The sequence below is a fragment of the Lacerta agilis genome, chromosome 13 (assembly GCF_009819535.1).
Source record: "Lacerta agilis isolate rLacAgi1 chromosome 13, rLacAgi1.pri, whole genome shotgun sequence".
In the NCBI taxonomy this organism is placed as follows: domain Eukaryota; kingdom Metazoa; phylum Chordata; class Lepidosauria; order Squamata; family Lacertidae; genus Lacerta; species Lacerta agilis.
The window spans coordinates 23,026,831-23,044,901 of NC_046324.1; the positions used below are offsets into that span (position 1 = coordinate 23,026,831).

The 18,071-nt window shown below is 46.3% G+C and overlaps 1 protein-coding gene across 1 annotated transcript; it reads left to right on the forward strand.

Moving 5' to 3' along the window:
• Window positions 1-8,158: 8,158 nt before the first annotated feature.
• Window positions 8,159-14,758, forward strand: LOC117057182 (F-actin-capping protein subunit alpha-1-like). Its single transcript, XM_033168029.1, has 2 exons — window positions 8,159-8,207; window positions 13,775-14,758. Exon 2 carries the CDS (start codon window positions 13,786-13,788, stop codon window positions 14,659-14,661), a length of 876 nt encoding a protein of 291 aa, XP_033023920.1. The 5' UTR covers window positions 8,159-8,207; window positions 13,775-13,785; the 3' UTR covers window positions 14,662-14,758.
• The last annotated feature ends 3,313 nt before the right edge of the window (window positions 14,759-18,071 follow it).

The following is an 18,071-nucleotide window of genomic DNA, read 5'->3' on the forward strand; positions in this document are numbered from 1 at the left end:
AGCAAAACTGAAAGAGGAAGGAGGTGGAAAGATCATGATGACTGAGGGATGGAAGCTGATGCATTCAGGCTTTGCTTAAATGGTTGATGACGACTTGAGGGGTTAAACCACAAGCTTCATGGAAAAGGTGGGTTTTGGATGGCAACGGGTGTGTGTGTGTGTGGCATCATGCAAGTGCATGTTCTAAGTATGACATCAGTGCTCATAACACTGGAGTTCTCCCAACTAGGTTTTGGAGTTAAATGCAAGGATTTAAGCCTGCACAATGTCTTAGCCTCCCCATGACAAAACTGTTTTGACAGCTGGAATAAGCCTTATCTGCCTCAAGTTTCCGTGATTTGTTGCCCTTCCAATCTTTCTGGTTCAGCTCTTTGATCCCAGAGGTGTGTGGTTCTTTCTCCCCCTGCTGTCTCTCATTATTCAGAAAGAAAAAAGCTTTTGGCTTTACGGATGCAGGTAATGGCCTTAAAAGAGCTCTGGTCTCTGGGTGAAAATCTACTTTTGCTTGCAAGTTCCCCTGCCTTCTCTTCTGGGCCAGGATTCAGACATCTTAAGAGCTGGAAACTGATGTTTAAGACCCAGTGCCGGTTTCGGGTTTTGGAGGGCCTTGAGTGGTTGGAGGGGGTGCTTGCTAGAGTAGGACCCCTTCAACACTGCAGCTACCCACTCCCACCCTTAAAGTAGGCATGCAGAGTCTGGGGGTGTATGGATATGTCCCTTTCGGTTCTCTTAGTTTCTCACTGTAGCTATTTGCTCTTTTTTAAGAAAGAAAAAGAAAATCCTCTTGAAAATTCACCAGGATTTTAGTGTAAATTTCTGATGAACATTTTTGTATGCAATTTTGCATAAGATACACATTTTTGCAAAGCCGTTTCCCCTAATAACATGCCTTTGGTATGGTATTTTTGTGTGTGGCTAATATATGCATTTTTAGGCACACACTAGTCTAGTTCATGCATTTTTGTACTTATTGCTTGGCTGCAGAACTGCATTGCAAAATGTGTCAGTGCATGAATTTCACAGGGCAGCTTTTGTTTTGGAAAGGGCAACTTTGGTCGGTTTGCCTCTAAGTGCTGTTGGTGGTGACGTGGGCCTCAGTGCAACAACAGTTTTACTTTTTTTGCATGTAGGAAGATGTGTGCATACATGCAGCAGACACACACACACACACACACACAGCAAAAGCTATCCTAGGCTGCATCAATGGAAGGCTAGTGAACTTAATCGGGTTAAGAACTTAATTTGTATGGAGGTCCATTCTTAACCTGAAACTGTTCTTAATCTGAGGTACCACTTTAGCTAATGGCGCCTCCCACTGCACTGCCATTGCGCAGTTTCTGTTATCATCTTGAAGCAAAGTTCTTAACCCGAGGTACTATTTCTGGGTTAGCGGAGGCTGTAACCTGAAGCGTCTGTAACCCGAGATACCACTGTAATAGGCTCTATTCTGCCTTGGTCAGACCACACCTGGAGTCCAGTGTCCAGTTCTGGGCACTACAGTTTAAGAAGGATATTGACAAGCTGGAAGGTATTCAGAGGAGGGCAACCAAGGTTGATAAAGGGTCTGGAAACCAAGCCTTATGAGGAATAATTGAGGCAGCTGGGTATATTTAATCTGGAAAAGAGAAGACTTGAGAGGAGATATGATAGCTGTCTTCAAATATCTGAAGGGCTGTCACATGGATGATGGAGCAGGCTCTTTTGTGTTGCTCCAAAGGGTAGGATCTGAACCAACGGATTCAAATGACAAGAAAGGATATTCCAGCTAAACAGTAGGAAGAACCTGACAGTAAGAGCTGTTTGACAATGGAATGGACCACTTTGGAAGGTGGTAGATCCTCATTGGAGGTTTTTAAATGGAGGTTGGATGACTATCTATCAGGGGTTCTTTAGCTGTGATTCCTGTATTGGAGTAGATGACAAGTGGTGTTCCTTCCCACTCCCATTCCATATATCGAAAGGTTGTCAATTTGGGGATATGGCCCTCAGGCTGAGGAAACTTCCCCCTTCCTGTCCTAACATAAAGATAAAGGGACCCCTGACCATTAGATCCAGTCGCGGATGACTCTGGGTTTGTGGCGTTCCTCTTGCTTTATTGGCCGAAGGAGCCGGCGTACAGCTTCCGGGTCATGTGGCCAGCATGACTAAGCCGCTTCTGGCGAACCAGAACAGCGCACGGAAACGGCGTTTACCTTCCCACCACAGTGGTACCTATTTATCTACTTGCACTTCAACGTGCTTTCACACTGATAGGTTGGCAGGAGCAGGGATCAAACAACGGGAGCTCACCCCATTGCAGGGATTCGAACCGCCAACCTTCTGATCAGCAAGCCCTAGGCTCTGTGGTTTAACCCACAGCACTACCCGCGTCCTAAAATAAACACAGTTAACTAAGAGTACTGGTGAGTTGCAGTGGAGAATTCTTCATTTGTTCCACCTCCCTGCTCAACTTTGCATAGTGCTGAGGGTGAGGAATTATCCAGTCACCTCTCTTTATTTATAGCCACTCCATGCTATTTATTAACAAAGCACCACAAAAGGAGACTTTCTTGCCTGGCCATGTTCAAAAGGGAGTTGCTCCTGTCTTGAAATGAAAGCCAGGGCAGATTCGGAACACAGAACACTCATTTAGTATTTAAAGTGTTTGCTAGACTTGGGGGGATGGGGAAGAAAGAGAAGGAAATCTGTGGCATGACCTCAAGAGGAAATGTTCAAAGGGCACCGTGCTCTTGTGGAACTCTGACGGATAATCAGGAGGGCATGGAAAGCAGAACTTCCCAGGTGAGTGCTCAAAGCTGAAAAAAACAGCCCATTCTGGATGTGCAGTTAAATCTCTGGAGTGGGTTCAGGGCAGCTGGAAGCAAGACACTCGAAATGGGTGTGGTCTTAGCCTGCAGGGACTAGTGAAGGGTGACAGGGGCACATGCACACCATATGTTTAAAGCACAGTCAATGCATGTTTGAAGCAGATGACCTCCCCCAAAGAATCATGAAAAGGGTGAGTGGGGAACTACAGTTCCCAGGATTCTTTGGGGTAAGTCATGTGGGTCAGTCCATTGGTCCATCTCTAGCTCAGTATTGTCTACAATGAGTGGCAGAAACTTTGCAGGGTTTCAGGTAGGAGTCGATCCCAGAGATGTCAGGGATTGAATGGGAGATCTTCTGCATGCAAAGTGGGCGAATCTGTCAATTTCACTTTCTGTCTCTCATTTTTTCCATTCCTAAATTCAGTTCTCTGCACTTATGCATGTTGGGTTTTGCAAATTCACCACCATTTTAGTTGAATTTCTCCTAATATACATATGTTTGTAATGTATTCAATTTTGCACAATGTGCACATTTTTGCAAAACACATTCTGCCTGCATTCAGGGTTAGTGCCTCTCCTGCATGGATGTTTCAGCTGCATAAGGATTCTACTCTCAGAGAAGGAATTTGCTGCTAGTATATTATAGGATGCACAGTTTTTTAAACTTAAAATCATTGATAATCTCCTTAATATTTTCAGAATCTCCAAGCAGTGTACTACATAAAAACAATAAACAGCATCATCAATAAAAAACACCAACAAAACAAAAACACAGTGTAAAATAGCAGCATAAGGTAAAGGGACCCCTGACCATTAGGTCCAGTCGTGTCCGACTCTGGGGTTGCGGCGCTCATCTCACGTTAATGGCCAAGGGAGCTTGTATACAGCTTCCGGGTCATGTGGCCAGCATGACAAAGCTGCTTCTGGCGAACCAGAGCAGTGCACGGAAACGCCGTTTACCTTCCCGCTGGAGAGGTACCTATTTATCTACTTGCACTTTTGATGTGCTTTCGAACTGCTAGGTGGGCAGGAGCTGGGACCAAGCAACGGGAGCTCACCCCGTTGTGGGGATTCAAACTGCCGACCTTCTGATCAGAAAGCCCTAGGCTCTGTGGTTTAACCCACAGCACCATCTGTGTCCCAAAAATAGCAGCCTAAAAACCTACTAAAAGAAGGTTCAGGGAATCCAAACAAAAACAGGGACCAGTCTTACTGGTTACGGAAAGCCTGGGCAGAAGACATGGCAGAGGGAAGGACATTTCACAATATAGGGGCAATAGCAAAAGCCTGCTTTAAGGTTTACCAGTCTATGGTATTTTGTAAGTAGAATTCCTAGGAAACGTATTGTGAACTATGAAATGCATGTTAGTAGTAGACATTAAAATAATTGTGGCCTGGTAAAGGATGGAGGTCTTGATGAGCAGCTGATTCCCCAAATGGAGCACGAACAAAGGTTCTTATCCAGGAGACAAAGGAATATGCACATAAGTAAGTAAAGCTGGTTATCAATAGGGATACAAAGCATAACTAGCTCTTCCTTTTACTCAGGTGCTTAACCTAGAGAGATGGGATGACAACAATGGGGTCCGAACTATGAAGGATGCAATGTTCACAATCACAACCCACCTTAACAAAACGTCCCGTTATAAATGTTACAATCCAGTAGCCCAAATATATAATATGGTTCACAGAGGATAGTGAACTGCAAAGCTCTCCCTGCCCTCCGATGAACCAGCAAGCATTCCCCCCAGTCATTAGTCCAAATTAGCGAAGCTGAAATTAGAAGGAAGATTCAGCGGGCTCTCCTAACGGTTCTGATGCAAAGTTCAATCTGCCTCATTGTGTTGTTGGCAGAAAACAGCTTACTTTGTTCAGATTTTTGGAAGGCAGCAAGGGAACGGTTACATAATGGAGGCCTGGTCCCATTCTGTGGCCTTGGCCATCACAAATTTTGCTTGACGCAAGCCCCTGAAACTTTTGCCACAAGGAGTCCTTTCCAGTTAAGGAGGCAAAGCTCTCCCTTAGAAACTCCCCAGCCCATTCTGACGGCATAGTTGCCCCCTGGGCTGCATCTTGAAGGCTGGGATCCCTTCCCCCCAGGAGCAAAATTGCACACACTTTCTTGCGAGGAGCTCAATGCTATGCATGTGTCTCACTCCTTCCATTGTATCCCCACAACAACTTTGTGAGCATAGGAGCCAACTCCAAGGTGTTGAGGTTACTTCACCCCCCCAATAAAATATTTGAGTACCCCCACCAAGTTGATGGACATTGCCATTCAAATGGTGTCCGTGAACCGTATCATGTGATTGATTATGCAGGGCGGGGCTTACCTGCCCCCCCGAATATTTTATTTAAATTGGCACCCCTGCCAATAATACTATATTGCAACAAATGTCATATAATAACCGATAACAGGGGTTCCCAAACTGTGGTCCATGGATTCAGGTGGTTCATGGTGGGTTTGTAGAAATACAAGTAAACATTGTACAGAATCTAACCATAGCTGTCAACTTTTCCCTTTTCTTGAGAGGAATCCTATTCGGAATAAGGGAATTTCCCTTAAAAAAGGGAAAAGTGGACAGCTATTAATCTAACACGCTGCATTACACTTGCTACAAATGGCAGGAAAACCATTAAGGGGTCCACTAAGACCCTCATAAATTTTCAAGTGGTCTGTGGGGGGAAAGGTTTGAGAACCATTAACCTATAAACCATTCCCCCAAAATAGCTGCAGAAATTTATCAATAGACAGGAAACAGATAGGGTTGTTTGCATCAGAAAATGCACTTTTTTATCGCTGCTTTGCCGAGACCATTCTAATAGGTTTCTCTCTCCATCCCTTTCCCTTCCACAATCAAAGCGTTCAGGTAGCTTGCAAAGGCCAGCCCCTTGGGGACCTGTTAAAAAGGCCTTCATCAATGCCCATCTCCTCCTGCAGCAGTGACCTTTACCTCCTCTCGGCTGCTGCTGCGACCAGATTCATATCACCTTGGAAGGAAGGTTGCCATAGCGATCAGAGATGAAATTCAAAGCTGTTTCTGCTCCATCCCACCTGTGCAAACTGAAGTGCAGTCACTTCTGGCGCTGCCTCTGCCTTCCGGGGTTGTGTCTTTCTATGCTGTATATATTTGCAGATGCATGCCCAAATTATTATTTTTTAAGTATACACCTACAATGCGAAGGTACTTGCAAAGGTGAGCACTGTGTATGTATCTTCACCTGGAAGCTGGGTTGAGTTGCAGCCCCAATAAGTGCAGCCAGCAGCAAAGCTCTCTCTCTCTCCCTCCCTCTCCCTCTCCCTCTCCCTCTCCCTCTCCCTCTCTCTGTGTGTTTGATGCCAAAAAGGCCAGTATTGTGAAGATCTGCTTGAAGAAGTACTAACTGGATGAATATTCTGTGGTGTGAAACTTTCCCCATCCCCCAATGCAACTTTATTTAGTCATCGTTTCATCCTTGGGACTGCGCAGCAAATCTCACTGAATATTAGCAACAAATTTCTTCCAAAACCAGCTGCTTACTCTATCTCATTTTACAGGAGCTGTTTGGAGGAATCTCTGGGATTTATGAAGTTGATTTTCGCTCCATGGCTGCTTCCAAAGAGAGCAGGGAGCATCATGGTATGTGGGAACAGCCGCATTCTTTAAAGCACCAGGGCTGAATTCCTTGTGGCTATTAAGGAGAGAAGACTCACAACATCCTTCCCCAACCTCATGCCCAAGCATCCTTTCTTTTTGCTCTGGCACTTTCCCTGTGATAACCTGCTCTTTAAAGCTGAACTGGAGCAAATGGAAATCCATGGAACACCTGAATTGCTGTTTGTTGTAGCTTTAAAGAACAGGTTTTTGCTTGGAAAACTCCAGGGAAGGAGGAAAGAGCGCTCAGACAATGAGCTTGGAAAGCATGGCACTGCGCTTGGGAAGAGCAAGGTAAAAGGTAAGTATGGATTAGCCCTCAGACACTTTTCTGTGAATGAATTTCAGCCTCCCTCTGAAACAAGCATCTTCAAACACCCAACACAAAGCATCCTGCATTGCTATCTTCACTTTAGTTAGTGAAGAAGAGGTCAATTGAGAAGCATTTTGATTATCTGGAGCCCCATTTCTAACTGCATATTTGTTGGTGACCTCAAGAGAACTGCAAAAAAAAGAACAAAAACAAAATCCATACTAGAGAAACCAATGTTACCACGATCTGTTTCACATTAAAAAAAACACATAAATGAAGGCACTGTCTTCCTTCCACCTTCCTGATTATCTCCTTTCCCTCACACAGATAAAAGATAATGAAGGATCCCATGGCGTTAATCTATTCTGTGGCCGAGGAATTGTTTCTCTCTTTCTCATTCTCTCTCTCCATTCCTAATTATGCTTCTTTTCAAATCTGCAATTAGCAAAATGACTTTGACCAAAAAGAAATTGTAGAGGCTCCCATACCCAGAATTACGCTGAATGTCTTTGTCAGTTCTTGAGAGTTATAACACTGTTGGCATTTTGCTGACATTTGATATGACAAATGTGTTAAATATTCTGGGATTTAAACACGTTCCCCCCCCCCCAATTCTTTTGGTTCAGAGAAGGGTTCAATTCACTCAGGGGCCAAGGAGAATTGAAAGTGTAAATTGAGGTGCAAATCTCTCTCTTGCTCTCCTATCCAATGGGTTGGGGATTGTTAATGACAAAGAAGGTGTGAGTGTGACCCTTTCCCAAAACATCTGGAGGGAACCAGCTTGAGGAACATGGTTCTAAAGGAGCAGGTTGAGAGATGCACCATCCAGGGCCGTCTTAAGGAGATCGGCCGCCGTGGCGCAGCGATCCCTCCGGCGCCCCCTGCGTACCGCCTCTCCACCGCCTCCCTCTCGCGCTTGCCGCCCCTTGGGAGGGGGGGTGGGCGAGCAGGGGATGAGGGGCGTGGCGCTGGAGTGGCGCTGGGCTCTGTGCGCCCTTCCAATGCTCCCGGGATGGGAGGTGAGGGTGACCGGCTCGTAGCCCGCCCGGGACTGGCATGGGCAGCAGTGGCTGCGCCGCTGGCGCATGAGCACCCAGCCAACAGCCCGCCCTTGGGGGCGGGGGCGGGTTGGGGAGGGGGCGCCCGGTATGCCGGCAGGCTCGCAGGGGTGCCCCTGGGGGCCCGGCGCCCTGGTGCACCGTGCTACCAGCCCAAATGGACGAGACGGCCCTGGCACCATCATAGCTGCTAAAAGCTCTAGAGAATGCATCATTGAGTTATTTTAGTGGGGAACTGTCTCCTCCCTTCATGGGATGGGTAATGCTACTGTTCATATAGAACCCAGGTAGGTATCTCCTGGTTGCTATGGGAGCATAGAATGCAGCCATTTTGAAATCCCAACTTGAACAGTGCAGCAGAAACAGGTCAGGATAATTCCCCGTGTCTTTTCAGGTGTGTACAGCTTAGCGTCCTATTTGATGATTTCAGAGTGTTGTGTGGTCCAGGGTCAAGATTCATAGAAACAAAGATCATTGAAGAGGAAATATGTGCCATATTGACAGAGGTTTTCAAAATCATGAAGTCGGTGTAGACAGTGGCTAAGAAAACCTCTCTCATAATACTAGCACCCAGGAGCCTTAGAGGAGCTTGCAGATGGGTATTTATTATGGGATGGATGGACACCCTCCACACAGGCAAGTTAAGGTTGTTGTTGGTAGGGCTCTGCACGCACTCCAATTTTGGGGTCTGATCTGGTGCTTCAGAGTAGTCCCGATCTGACCTAAGATGGCTTTGAAGTCAGGAGATGGCAGCTTGTTTGTGGTCTCCCTTGCACTGCTGCTGTCTGTTGAAGTGACTTTCTCTTGGGGAAAGATTTTGAGTCGCTTCCCTCAAACCTGCTGGCTTTCAAAACACCCTCTCGAATGCCAAAAACACTCTACTCATGATAAAGATAAAAGATAAGAGAGGGGGAATACGCTGAAATTGTGAAACATGTTAGTATATTTCAGTTCATTCGGACTGGGTTCAGAAAAGAACTGTTAAAAACCAAACACATTTCAGATGCTTTGCACTGAACAGCAGATCAAAATATCATTATACTCTATTTGTAAATTCCAATCTAGGCATCTCCCATTTAGCAAATTAGGCAGAGGTGCTAATTAAGGTGCTCGTTAAATGTTCATTTTCCTGAACGCTTTGGTAAAATCAACATCAGAGCAACTAGATAGCTCGAAAGTGTGGGGCGAGGGGGGGGGGAGAAACCTGCAGCCCTCCAGATGTTATTGGACTTCCAACTGCCACCAGTCCTAGCCAGCATGGCTGTTGGTCATAGTTCAATAGCCTCTGAAGGGCTGTATGTTCCATGCTCTAAAGTCTCAAGTTCACTTGGAATAACTTAGGTCTGCAGTATCCTATAGTCTTGGTATAATAGTTATTTTAGGAGGGCTTTTGCTGACCTGGTGCCGTCCAAAGGTTTTGGACTGCAACTCCCACCAACCTCAGCCAGTGCATATCATCATAGACTTGCAAATGAACTAGAGCAGGGGTCAGCAAACTTTTTCTGCAGGGGGCTGGTCCACTGTCCCTCAGACCTTGTGGAGGGCCAGACTATCTATCTATCTATCTATCCATCCATCCATCCATCTATCTATCTATCTATCATCTAAAAACAAATTCCTATGCACACTGTGAGGGGGGCAAGTAGTCCTCCCCACCCCCCCACCCCAGGCCCCAGCTGCTTTCTTGGTTTTCCGCTGCCTCAGTCACCGAAGGGCTGGCGGTGGTGGCGCAAAACAGGCTTCCTTCCTGCCTAGAGAATGAAGGCGCCTTTCCAGGGGCTGCTGCCGCCACTTCTTCTTCTTCTTCTTCTTCTTCTTCTTCTTCTTCTTCTTCTTCTTCTTCTTCTTCTTCTTCTTCTTCTTCTTCTTCTTCTCCTCCTCCTCCTCCTCCTCCTCCTCCTCCTCCTCATGAAGTGGGTAGGCAGAGTGAGCTTGTCCACTCCATTCTCTGGCCCACAGGAGCACCAAGGCAGTGGCAGAATCAGCGGGAGGAAGAGGCCGAGCGGCGGCGGCTCAGGCAATCAAACGCCGCTGAGGTAAACCAGGCACGGCGTTTGATTGGCAGAGCCGCCGCCGCTTGGCCTCTTCCTCCCGTCGCCATCGCCGGTAGTCTCGGCTTCACGGCGGGTTCTGGCTTTGCAGCACGGGCCGGATTTAGGACCCAGGTGGGCCTGATCCTGCCCAGGAGCCGTAGTTTGCCGACCCCTGATGTAGAGAGACAATTGGTGGTAGAAACACCAGCTTCTGGGTTGGCTTCTCCTTCTTATCTTCTTATTTTGACACATAGTAATACGTCATGAACCCCTATCCATAGGTGTCTCTTCCAGGAAGGACAATCAATAGAAACAACTGAAAAAGAGGGCACCAGAATAAAAGAACTCACACCCACACCATTTACCAAGCTACAGTGGATGCCTAATGAATCCAACAGTTCCTGGGTTCTAAGAACTCTCCCCAGGGAGGCCTGCCTGGTGCCATCATTACATACCTTCAGGCGAAAGGCAAAAGCATTCCTTTTTAGCCAGGCTTTTGGGCTTTTTCCTATCTATGGCCTTTTCACATGGACGGGATATTTTAACATAGGGAGGTTTTAATGTATGTGTTTGTTTGTTTTTTGCTTAAAATATTGTAAGTGGCTTTGAGTTGCTGTAGCAAAAAAGGTGACTAATAACGGACAACAACTACTACTACTACTACTATATTCAAAAGCTATCAATATTGCACCATAATTTTTCCACCAGCTAAACAGAAAGATTCACGAAAAGACAACTATTTCTGTTACCCCTGGACATCTAAAGGTTCATATGCTCAAGTGGGGGTGGTTGTCTATGTCCCCTTTGGTTTGTGTACACCACAAAATAAATGGCACTATATATTTGGGAATCTGTTCCCATGTTACCAGAGCGCAAGGCAGAGACGGATCTGCTATGAAACTAACGAAGCTTAAGCTTCAGGGCCCCAATCCTGGAGGGGCCCCAAAAGCAACATTATTAGTGTGTGTATAACATTTCCCTAATTTTCACCCACCACATAACTTGAAAACTATAAGGCATAGGAAATATTTATTCGCACCGGAGACTTTGTCATGTGAGGCAAACCAGTGCAGCGGATTAAATGAAAATCTAAGGTGTAGATTAAAGAACATCGTGGTGCTCTGTCATGGAACAATCCCACCGAAGAAGGTAACAGTGGTTACCCAGACCTCGTTGCTGGTTGAGAAGGGGCCCCCATAACAGTTCAAGCTTCAGGACCCCCTAAAATGTAGATCTGCCCCTGCCCCAAGGGGTGGCACACCTCTACAGCTAGCCTCCCTGGTCTCAAGGGGCAGAGAGGGACCAGGGGGAAAGCTCTGCAGAATGCCTGCCCTCCTGCCAAACCAGCAAGAGGAGAGGTGTTCTGCCACCCAGCTTTGCTGCTGGGCAGTGCGATGGGGCTTTAAACTGGCTTCTTATGAAGGGAGGAGCTGCTGCAAAGCCCCACCTGCTTGGCAAGGGAGACTCTGCAAGAGCTTCTTGGGGCAGCAGTGGGGCTTTTGGTCTCAGGTGCCGAAATAGCTCAAGCCATCCCTGCATGCTACTATTCCTCTTCTTAAGAGTCTCTTGAACCTCAGTGGCACTTGCCAGGCTGTCCCTCAATCACATTCTGGCAAACTCAGGTTGTACAGCTATAGTTGATGGTGGGGGGGTGTCTTGTGGAACAACCCCGCCTCCCCCAGTAAGCAGACTTTTGCAATAAGGAAAGTGACATATCAGTGCATTGGGAACAGTGGGAGAACATTTACTCGACTCAACATCACCCTAAGCACTCCATAAACAAATCAGAATTAATGGTCAATAAATAGCCACTGCAGGACGCTTTTGGGCTGTTGTTTTTGGGTTGGATCCAGTCAAAGGCTGGAAAATCCAGCTTGCACAATTATGGTTGACTTGGAGTTCACTTGAAATGAATCTCCACCTCCCAATCAGATTGTTGTGATAAGGAAAGTGATTGGAAAATGAAATATACTCAGAGTCGAGTAGTAATTTCCTGCTCTTTATTTCAGCTCATAGGAATAGTGATTGAATTTTCCCCCAAAACCTCAGGCTTTAAAGACATTATTTACACAATGAGTACCATCTGACTGGTTGATTATGTTTCCCTCCTGGAGCCTGATTGGGCTGTTGCTGCCGGCCAATCAGTTGTTGCATCCTAGTATCCTACCAGCTTAATAGCCTGATTAACTTCCTCCTGGGGTCTGATTGGGCTGCTCCTGCAGACCAATCAGATTGTTGCATTCTAGGATCCTACCTGCCTATTGTTCTAGGATCCAAGCTTAGTACATAACAGAAAATGCAGTGGAAAACGTAGGATTACACTCGCTTAGATGCAAGTTGTGTAACCTCCTGGAAAAACAAACGACGAACAGCTTGCCTGGATGTAACCCGAGTGTTTGGCAAAATGCTGTCCTTGAGGCTATCATTTGCATCTGCAGCTTGGACAGAGCTGCCTTTTGGAAAAGGATATAGCTTCTGCTTCACTTAGTGCAGTGCTACTCAAAGTGGTTGTCCATGGACAGGGGCCACAAGCCATTAGTTGCTGGTCTACAGTGACTCCACACAGCCCAGGTTGTGTAGGCAGCTTCAGGGACCAAATATGGTATCCACCGCTGAAGAGTCAATGCGAAGACAGTGCCAAGTGGCCAAGCAATCCTGCAATGATTGAAGTCACCATGCGATTCTCTCTCAGTTTAATGTCCTGTACAGGTCTCCTCAGACCTGTAAGCCCCAGTAACTGCAATTAAACTGTGGGCTCACCCATACTTCTGTTTGTGCTGTGATTTATGGGCACAGGCCAGTGATTTACAAGCACAGGTCTGAGCAGGGTTCCTTCCCTTCCATCCTGTCATTTCCCCAGGAAAACCTGCTGTTTACTGCTGAATTGGAACAAACACCAATCAAGTTTTCTAAAGGTTGCCAATCGTTCTAATTTCAGTGATAAACGCAATTGTTGGACTCGTGATTGAAAATTGCCTTGATTTCAGAAGGTTCCTGGTGTTAAAAGGTAATAATTTATCATTACTACTGTTTCTACTTGTACTCAGTTGTTGCTCAGGGATTCTAAGAAACCAACAAAATCAGTACAGTTTTTAAATAAGTGGTTTAAAATCAGTGCAGTTTTGAAAGGTTCAGTCCACCACCACGATTCAAAATGGCGTCCAGTTGCATCCAAACATAGACACAAACCTGATCCTTGATCTCTGGAGCCATCATTAAGAATTTGATTGCAATATAATAAAATGTATCCAAAAGCATAGTGAACAAATAACTTTCCAAAATATATCTAGATTAAAGATCCTCCAGGTGTCCCTATTTTTCAGGGACAGTCCTGGATTTATAGAAGCTGTCCTGGTTTCTGAATTGATCCCAGAATGTCCCACTTTTCCCTAGGATGTCCCTATTTTCATCGGAGAAATGCTGGAGGGTGTGGAGTTAGGCGATTCCTGAGCCAAGGAGATAACTAACTCTACAACCTTTAGAAGACACCTGAAGGCAGCCTTGTATCACAAAGTTTTTAAATGTTTAATTATGTTTTTATGTATGTTGGAAGCCACCCAGAGTATGAGATTATTATTATCCACCTGTCACCGGAAGGTCCCAGGGCAGGTTACAACAATGTAAAACACAACAATTAAAAACAGTATCTGAAGAAGTGTGCATGCACATGAAAGCTCATACCAAGGACAAACCTAGTTGGTCTCTAAGGTGCTACTGCTACTAGACAGGTTTTTTTTTAATTTTTATATATATTTCTACTGTGTCAGACCAACACGGCTATCTACCTGAGTATAAAACAAAGTACTGTAGTAACTAGGGTGGGTCCTTGTATATAAAGTGTCATAGGCCAGTGCATCAAAATAAGTCAATCCATTTGGGCTTTTTGCAGGTCAGCTGCATCCAGAATCCTATGATTTGCCATTTGCAGACTAGGAAAGCATGTCAAAGGAACAAGAGTCTGGGGACCACACCCTAGCAAAGCCAGAGAAAGCCCAGGTGGTGAGCCGACTCTTGAAGCAGGCGCCGCCCGGAGAGTTCAATGAGGCCTTCAGTGACCTGCGCATGCTGGTGGACGACGACACCATGATGTGTGAGGAGGTGGCCAGCCTTTGTGCTGTGCACAACAAAGATCATTTCACTCCAGTCAAAAGCAAAAAGTGCGAGGTGTTGCTGACCCGTCACAATGAGCTGGAGGAGAACCGCTTCCTAGACCCTCAGAACAGAGTCTCCTTCAAGTATGACCACCTGACGAGAGTGCCGAGCAATTTCCAGGATCAACCCGAGGAGGATGAGAAAGGTGAACTGTGGAGGAGAGCACTTCAAGAGGCCTTGAAGGTCTATGTCAGCAACCACTACCCTGAGGGGCTTTGCAGCGTCTTCATCAAGGACACAGCTGTCCGGAAGATCTTTGTGGCTTGCATCGAGAGCCACCAATACAAGCCCTCTTCTTTCTGGAATGGCCTGTGGAAGTCGGAATGGACTTTTGCATTGGCACCGGCCTCCACTTCTACCGAGGTGTCTGGCACCATCATGGTTCAAGCCCATTACTTTGAGGATGGCAACACACACCTGACGGTCACCAAGGATGTCGAGGAGACCCTGCTGGTCACGGATGAGACCCAAACAGCACAAGACTTTGCGAAGCTGGTGGAGAAGGCTGAAAATGATATCCAAGGCGGGCTGATGGAAGAGTATCAGCACATGAACGGCACATACCTGAAGTCCTTTCGGAGACAGCTGCCCATCACCCGCACCAGCCTTGACTGGGAGAAGGTTGTGACGACCAGGATTGTTGCAGCTCGTGCTAGCCAGTGAATGTCCCACTTCAATGCGGCAGTAGGGATGAGGGAAGGGAGGCAATGCCTGTGGAAATGTGAGATGTTTGGAATAGCGTTTTAAAATAAAGTAAAGTGAGGGCACTTCCAGGCTGTTGCTGGTTTCATGTGGGATTCAGTTAAAGGACCCCTGACAGTTAAGTCCAGTCACAGACGACTCCGGGCAGGGGCGTAGCAAGGTAAATTGGTACCCGGGGGCAAAATATTTTTTTTTGTCCCCCCCCCAAAGGTGTAGGAAGGTCAGGTGGTACCCGGTGCGGAACATTTCTTGTCACAACCACCCCATTGATTCCCCCCCCCCCAGAAAAATGGTTTTACGTTATTTCATATTTTCTTACAAAGGAATAATAACAAGTAATAATAATAAAAAACTTTTATTTACATCCCGCCCTCCCCGGCTGAAGTCGGGCTCAGGGTGGCTAACATCAGATACATAACATTGGTATAAAATCAAAAAATAATTAAATTACCTCCTAAAAACATCCCAAAATCAAATAAAAGTCTAATTAGATGGCTTTCCACAGGGTTAGGGTTGGGAACAGTAAGTGCTCCACTGAACTGAAATTTCAGCCTTCACGACATAGGAAAACAGCCAAGTAAACAGCTATTTTGGTGAAGGAGGGTCAAGATATTAACCGATATGCATGAAATTTCATATATAGCTATATAATCCCTAGTATAGTAAGATAAGACCTTTGGAGCAGGCATTTTTTAAAAAAAGTTTTTTTTTATGAACCGCCCTAGTAGGGCAGTAATTGTTTCTTGATAATTTGTCACCCCCTCCATTGTGGAAAATGGGGCAGACCGCCCCCTCCTCCCCCCTTGCTACGCCCCTGTCTCCGGGTTTGCGGTGCTCATCTCGCTTTACAGGCTGAGGGAGCCGGCGTTTGTCCACAGACAGGTGTTCTGGGTCATGTGGCCAGCATGACTAAGCTGCTTGTGGCACAATGGAACACCGAAACCAGAGCAGCGCATGGAAACGCCATTTACCTTCCTGTCTGAGGGTACCTATTTATCTACTTGCACTTTTTGGTGTGCTTTCAAACTGCTAGGTTGGCAGGAGCTAGGACCGAGCAACAGGAGCTCACCCTGTCGCAGGGATTCGAACCACCGACCTTTTGATCAGCAAGCACCACCTGCATCCCAGCAAAGTCAGATTGTGGGATTGCCTTACCCTAAATAGGCCTGTTTGACCACTTCATTCTGTGAAACTGGCACTGTTACAGGTGCCACAAAAGACCTGTTACGCAGTTGTGAGAAAGCGGGGAATTCCTGAGTGTGGGTGCTACCACACTGAAAGATCTAATTCTTACAAACGTGGCATCTGTATTGTGTGGCACCAATTTAACAGAGGAGATGTTGGCAGAGGCTGCTGTGTGCATACTGAACACTGTAGAAAGAGACAGTGTTCTGTACTTACCGTGGCTAACCAGATGCCCCAAAACAAAGCCCAAAAGCCAAACATGAGCAGGCACACTGGGTTCTACCCAACACTGTGGGTCCCTGGCGCGTGTGTGAGACGTCATGTGCAGCAGCCATGCGGAAATGGGGAGGAGGTCATCCAGAGAGAATACACAGAAGCAGCCTGTCCTATTAGAGGGAAGCAAAAGGAAATGGGGAAAAATGAAGAGAGACAAGGCAGTCCAAAATAGACCTAGAGGCAGACATAAAGCGTGAGTGAGCTGTGTGTGTGTGTGTGTGTGTGTGTGTGTGTGTGTGTGTGTAGGAGCTGGGGAGTGACAGTCTGTATAGAAAGCTCCTGCTGTCATTTGGGATATTATTACGGATGCTCACAATGTGATGCACACATGCAGATTCCCATCTGAGGAGCATGAATCCCCTTTCCCTCCCATTCTCTTTGGAAGATGGGCGTTAATTAGCCACGGAGACATTCACCAAGCTGCTGCCTCTTGGAGCAGGTCAGTCCCAGAGACATCTGGCGAGCCCGCTTTCCACCCTGCTTCCAAAAAAGCAGAGAGTCTGGCTTATGAAGAGATGCAGCTCTTCCTAGTCCCCGCTCTCTGTCTGCTGGAAAAAGGCAAACTGCAGGATGTAGCGGATGCCGAGCGAAATGGCTTTAATAACACAAGCCAAAAATGTTTCTTTCTCCTCATCCCTGACCCAGAAGATGGGTTCTGTAATGCTAAGAAGTGCACAAGTTCTAATATTAGGAGAGAGGAAGAAACATTTCTCTCTCTACACTTTCTCCATACCAAGCATAACTGTATAAACATCTATCACAGGCTTCCTCAACCTCGGCCTTCCAGATGTTTTGAGACTACAATTCCCATCATCCCCGACCACTGGTTCTGCTAGCTAGGGATCATGGGAGTTGTAGGCCAAAAAACATCTGGGGAGCCGAGGATGAGGAAGCCTGGTCTATCATGTCACCTCTTCTTCCTTGTTTTTGCTCTAAATGAAAAAGTCCCAAATGCTGCAACTTAAAGGAGTTGTTCCCCTTTTCCATGCAGGCCCCTGCATTGACAGACGTGGGAGCCAAACAATAAGGGTAGAGACAGAAAGAGCTGGGGAAGATTTAGCTCTTGTATTATCAGTAACCATGGGAAGCTCATGGTAGCCAGAAGTGCAAACCTGCCCAGCTTATACACTGTGCTTGACTTGGTCTCCCTTGAGCCTGAGTGGAGAGAGGGAATGCATTTGCGTTTCCAAAAACAATGAGACACCAGCTGTCCAAACCTTCCTAACCCAGCTCCCAACCAAGTTCTAACTTGGCTTGGCAAGATGCCACAAGTTGCTAGAAATGATAAGGGCATGTTTAGCAATAGGCAATGAGGCTTGGCTTCGATTCATACGACAGCCCAAAATGGTGGGGAATTTTGAACAAAATTCAAAAAGATGGAGCAAGCTTTTCTCTGCTCAGCTTGGAAATGTCCCACTATTGATGAGCTTCCTTTGGCAAGTTGTCACGGAGCTTTGTAATGTGATGGCAATTGATGGCGCTGTACAGATCTTCCATTAAAAAAAATAAATTAAAAATTAAAACTAAACAGAACATTTTTATCCCCTCCCGAAGGCTTCCAGAATGGCTTACAAATACCCATGATAAGACAGCCCCTGCCTTCAGATTTACAATCTAACATCTCTCTCTCTCTCTCTCTCTCTCTCTCTCTCTCTCTCTCTCTCACACACACACACACACACACACACACACACACACACACAATGCCAGGGTGGGAGGAGGAAAAAGAAAAGCCCGTGCTCTAATTCTTAGCTACAGAGTTGTATCAGGAAGAACTTTCTGAGGGCAAGAGCTGTTTGACAGTGGAGCAGACTCCCTCAGAAGGTGGTCGACTCTCCTTCCTTGGAGGTTTTTGAACAGAGGTTGTGTGGTCATCTGTCATGGATGCTTTAGTTGAGATTCTTGCGTTG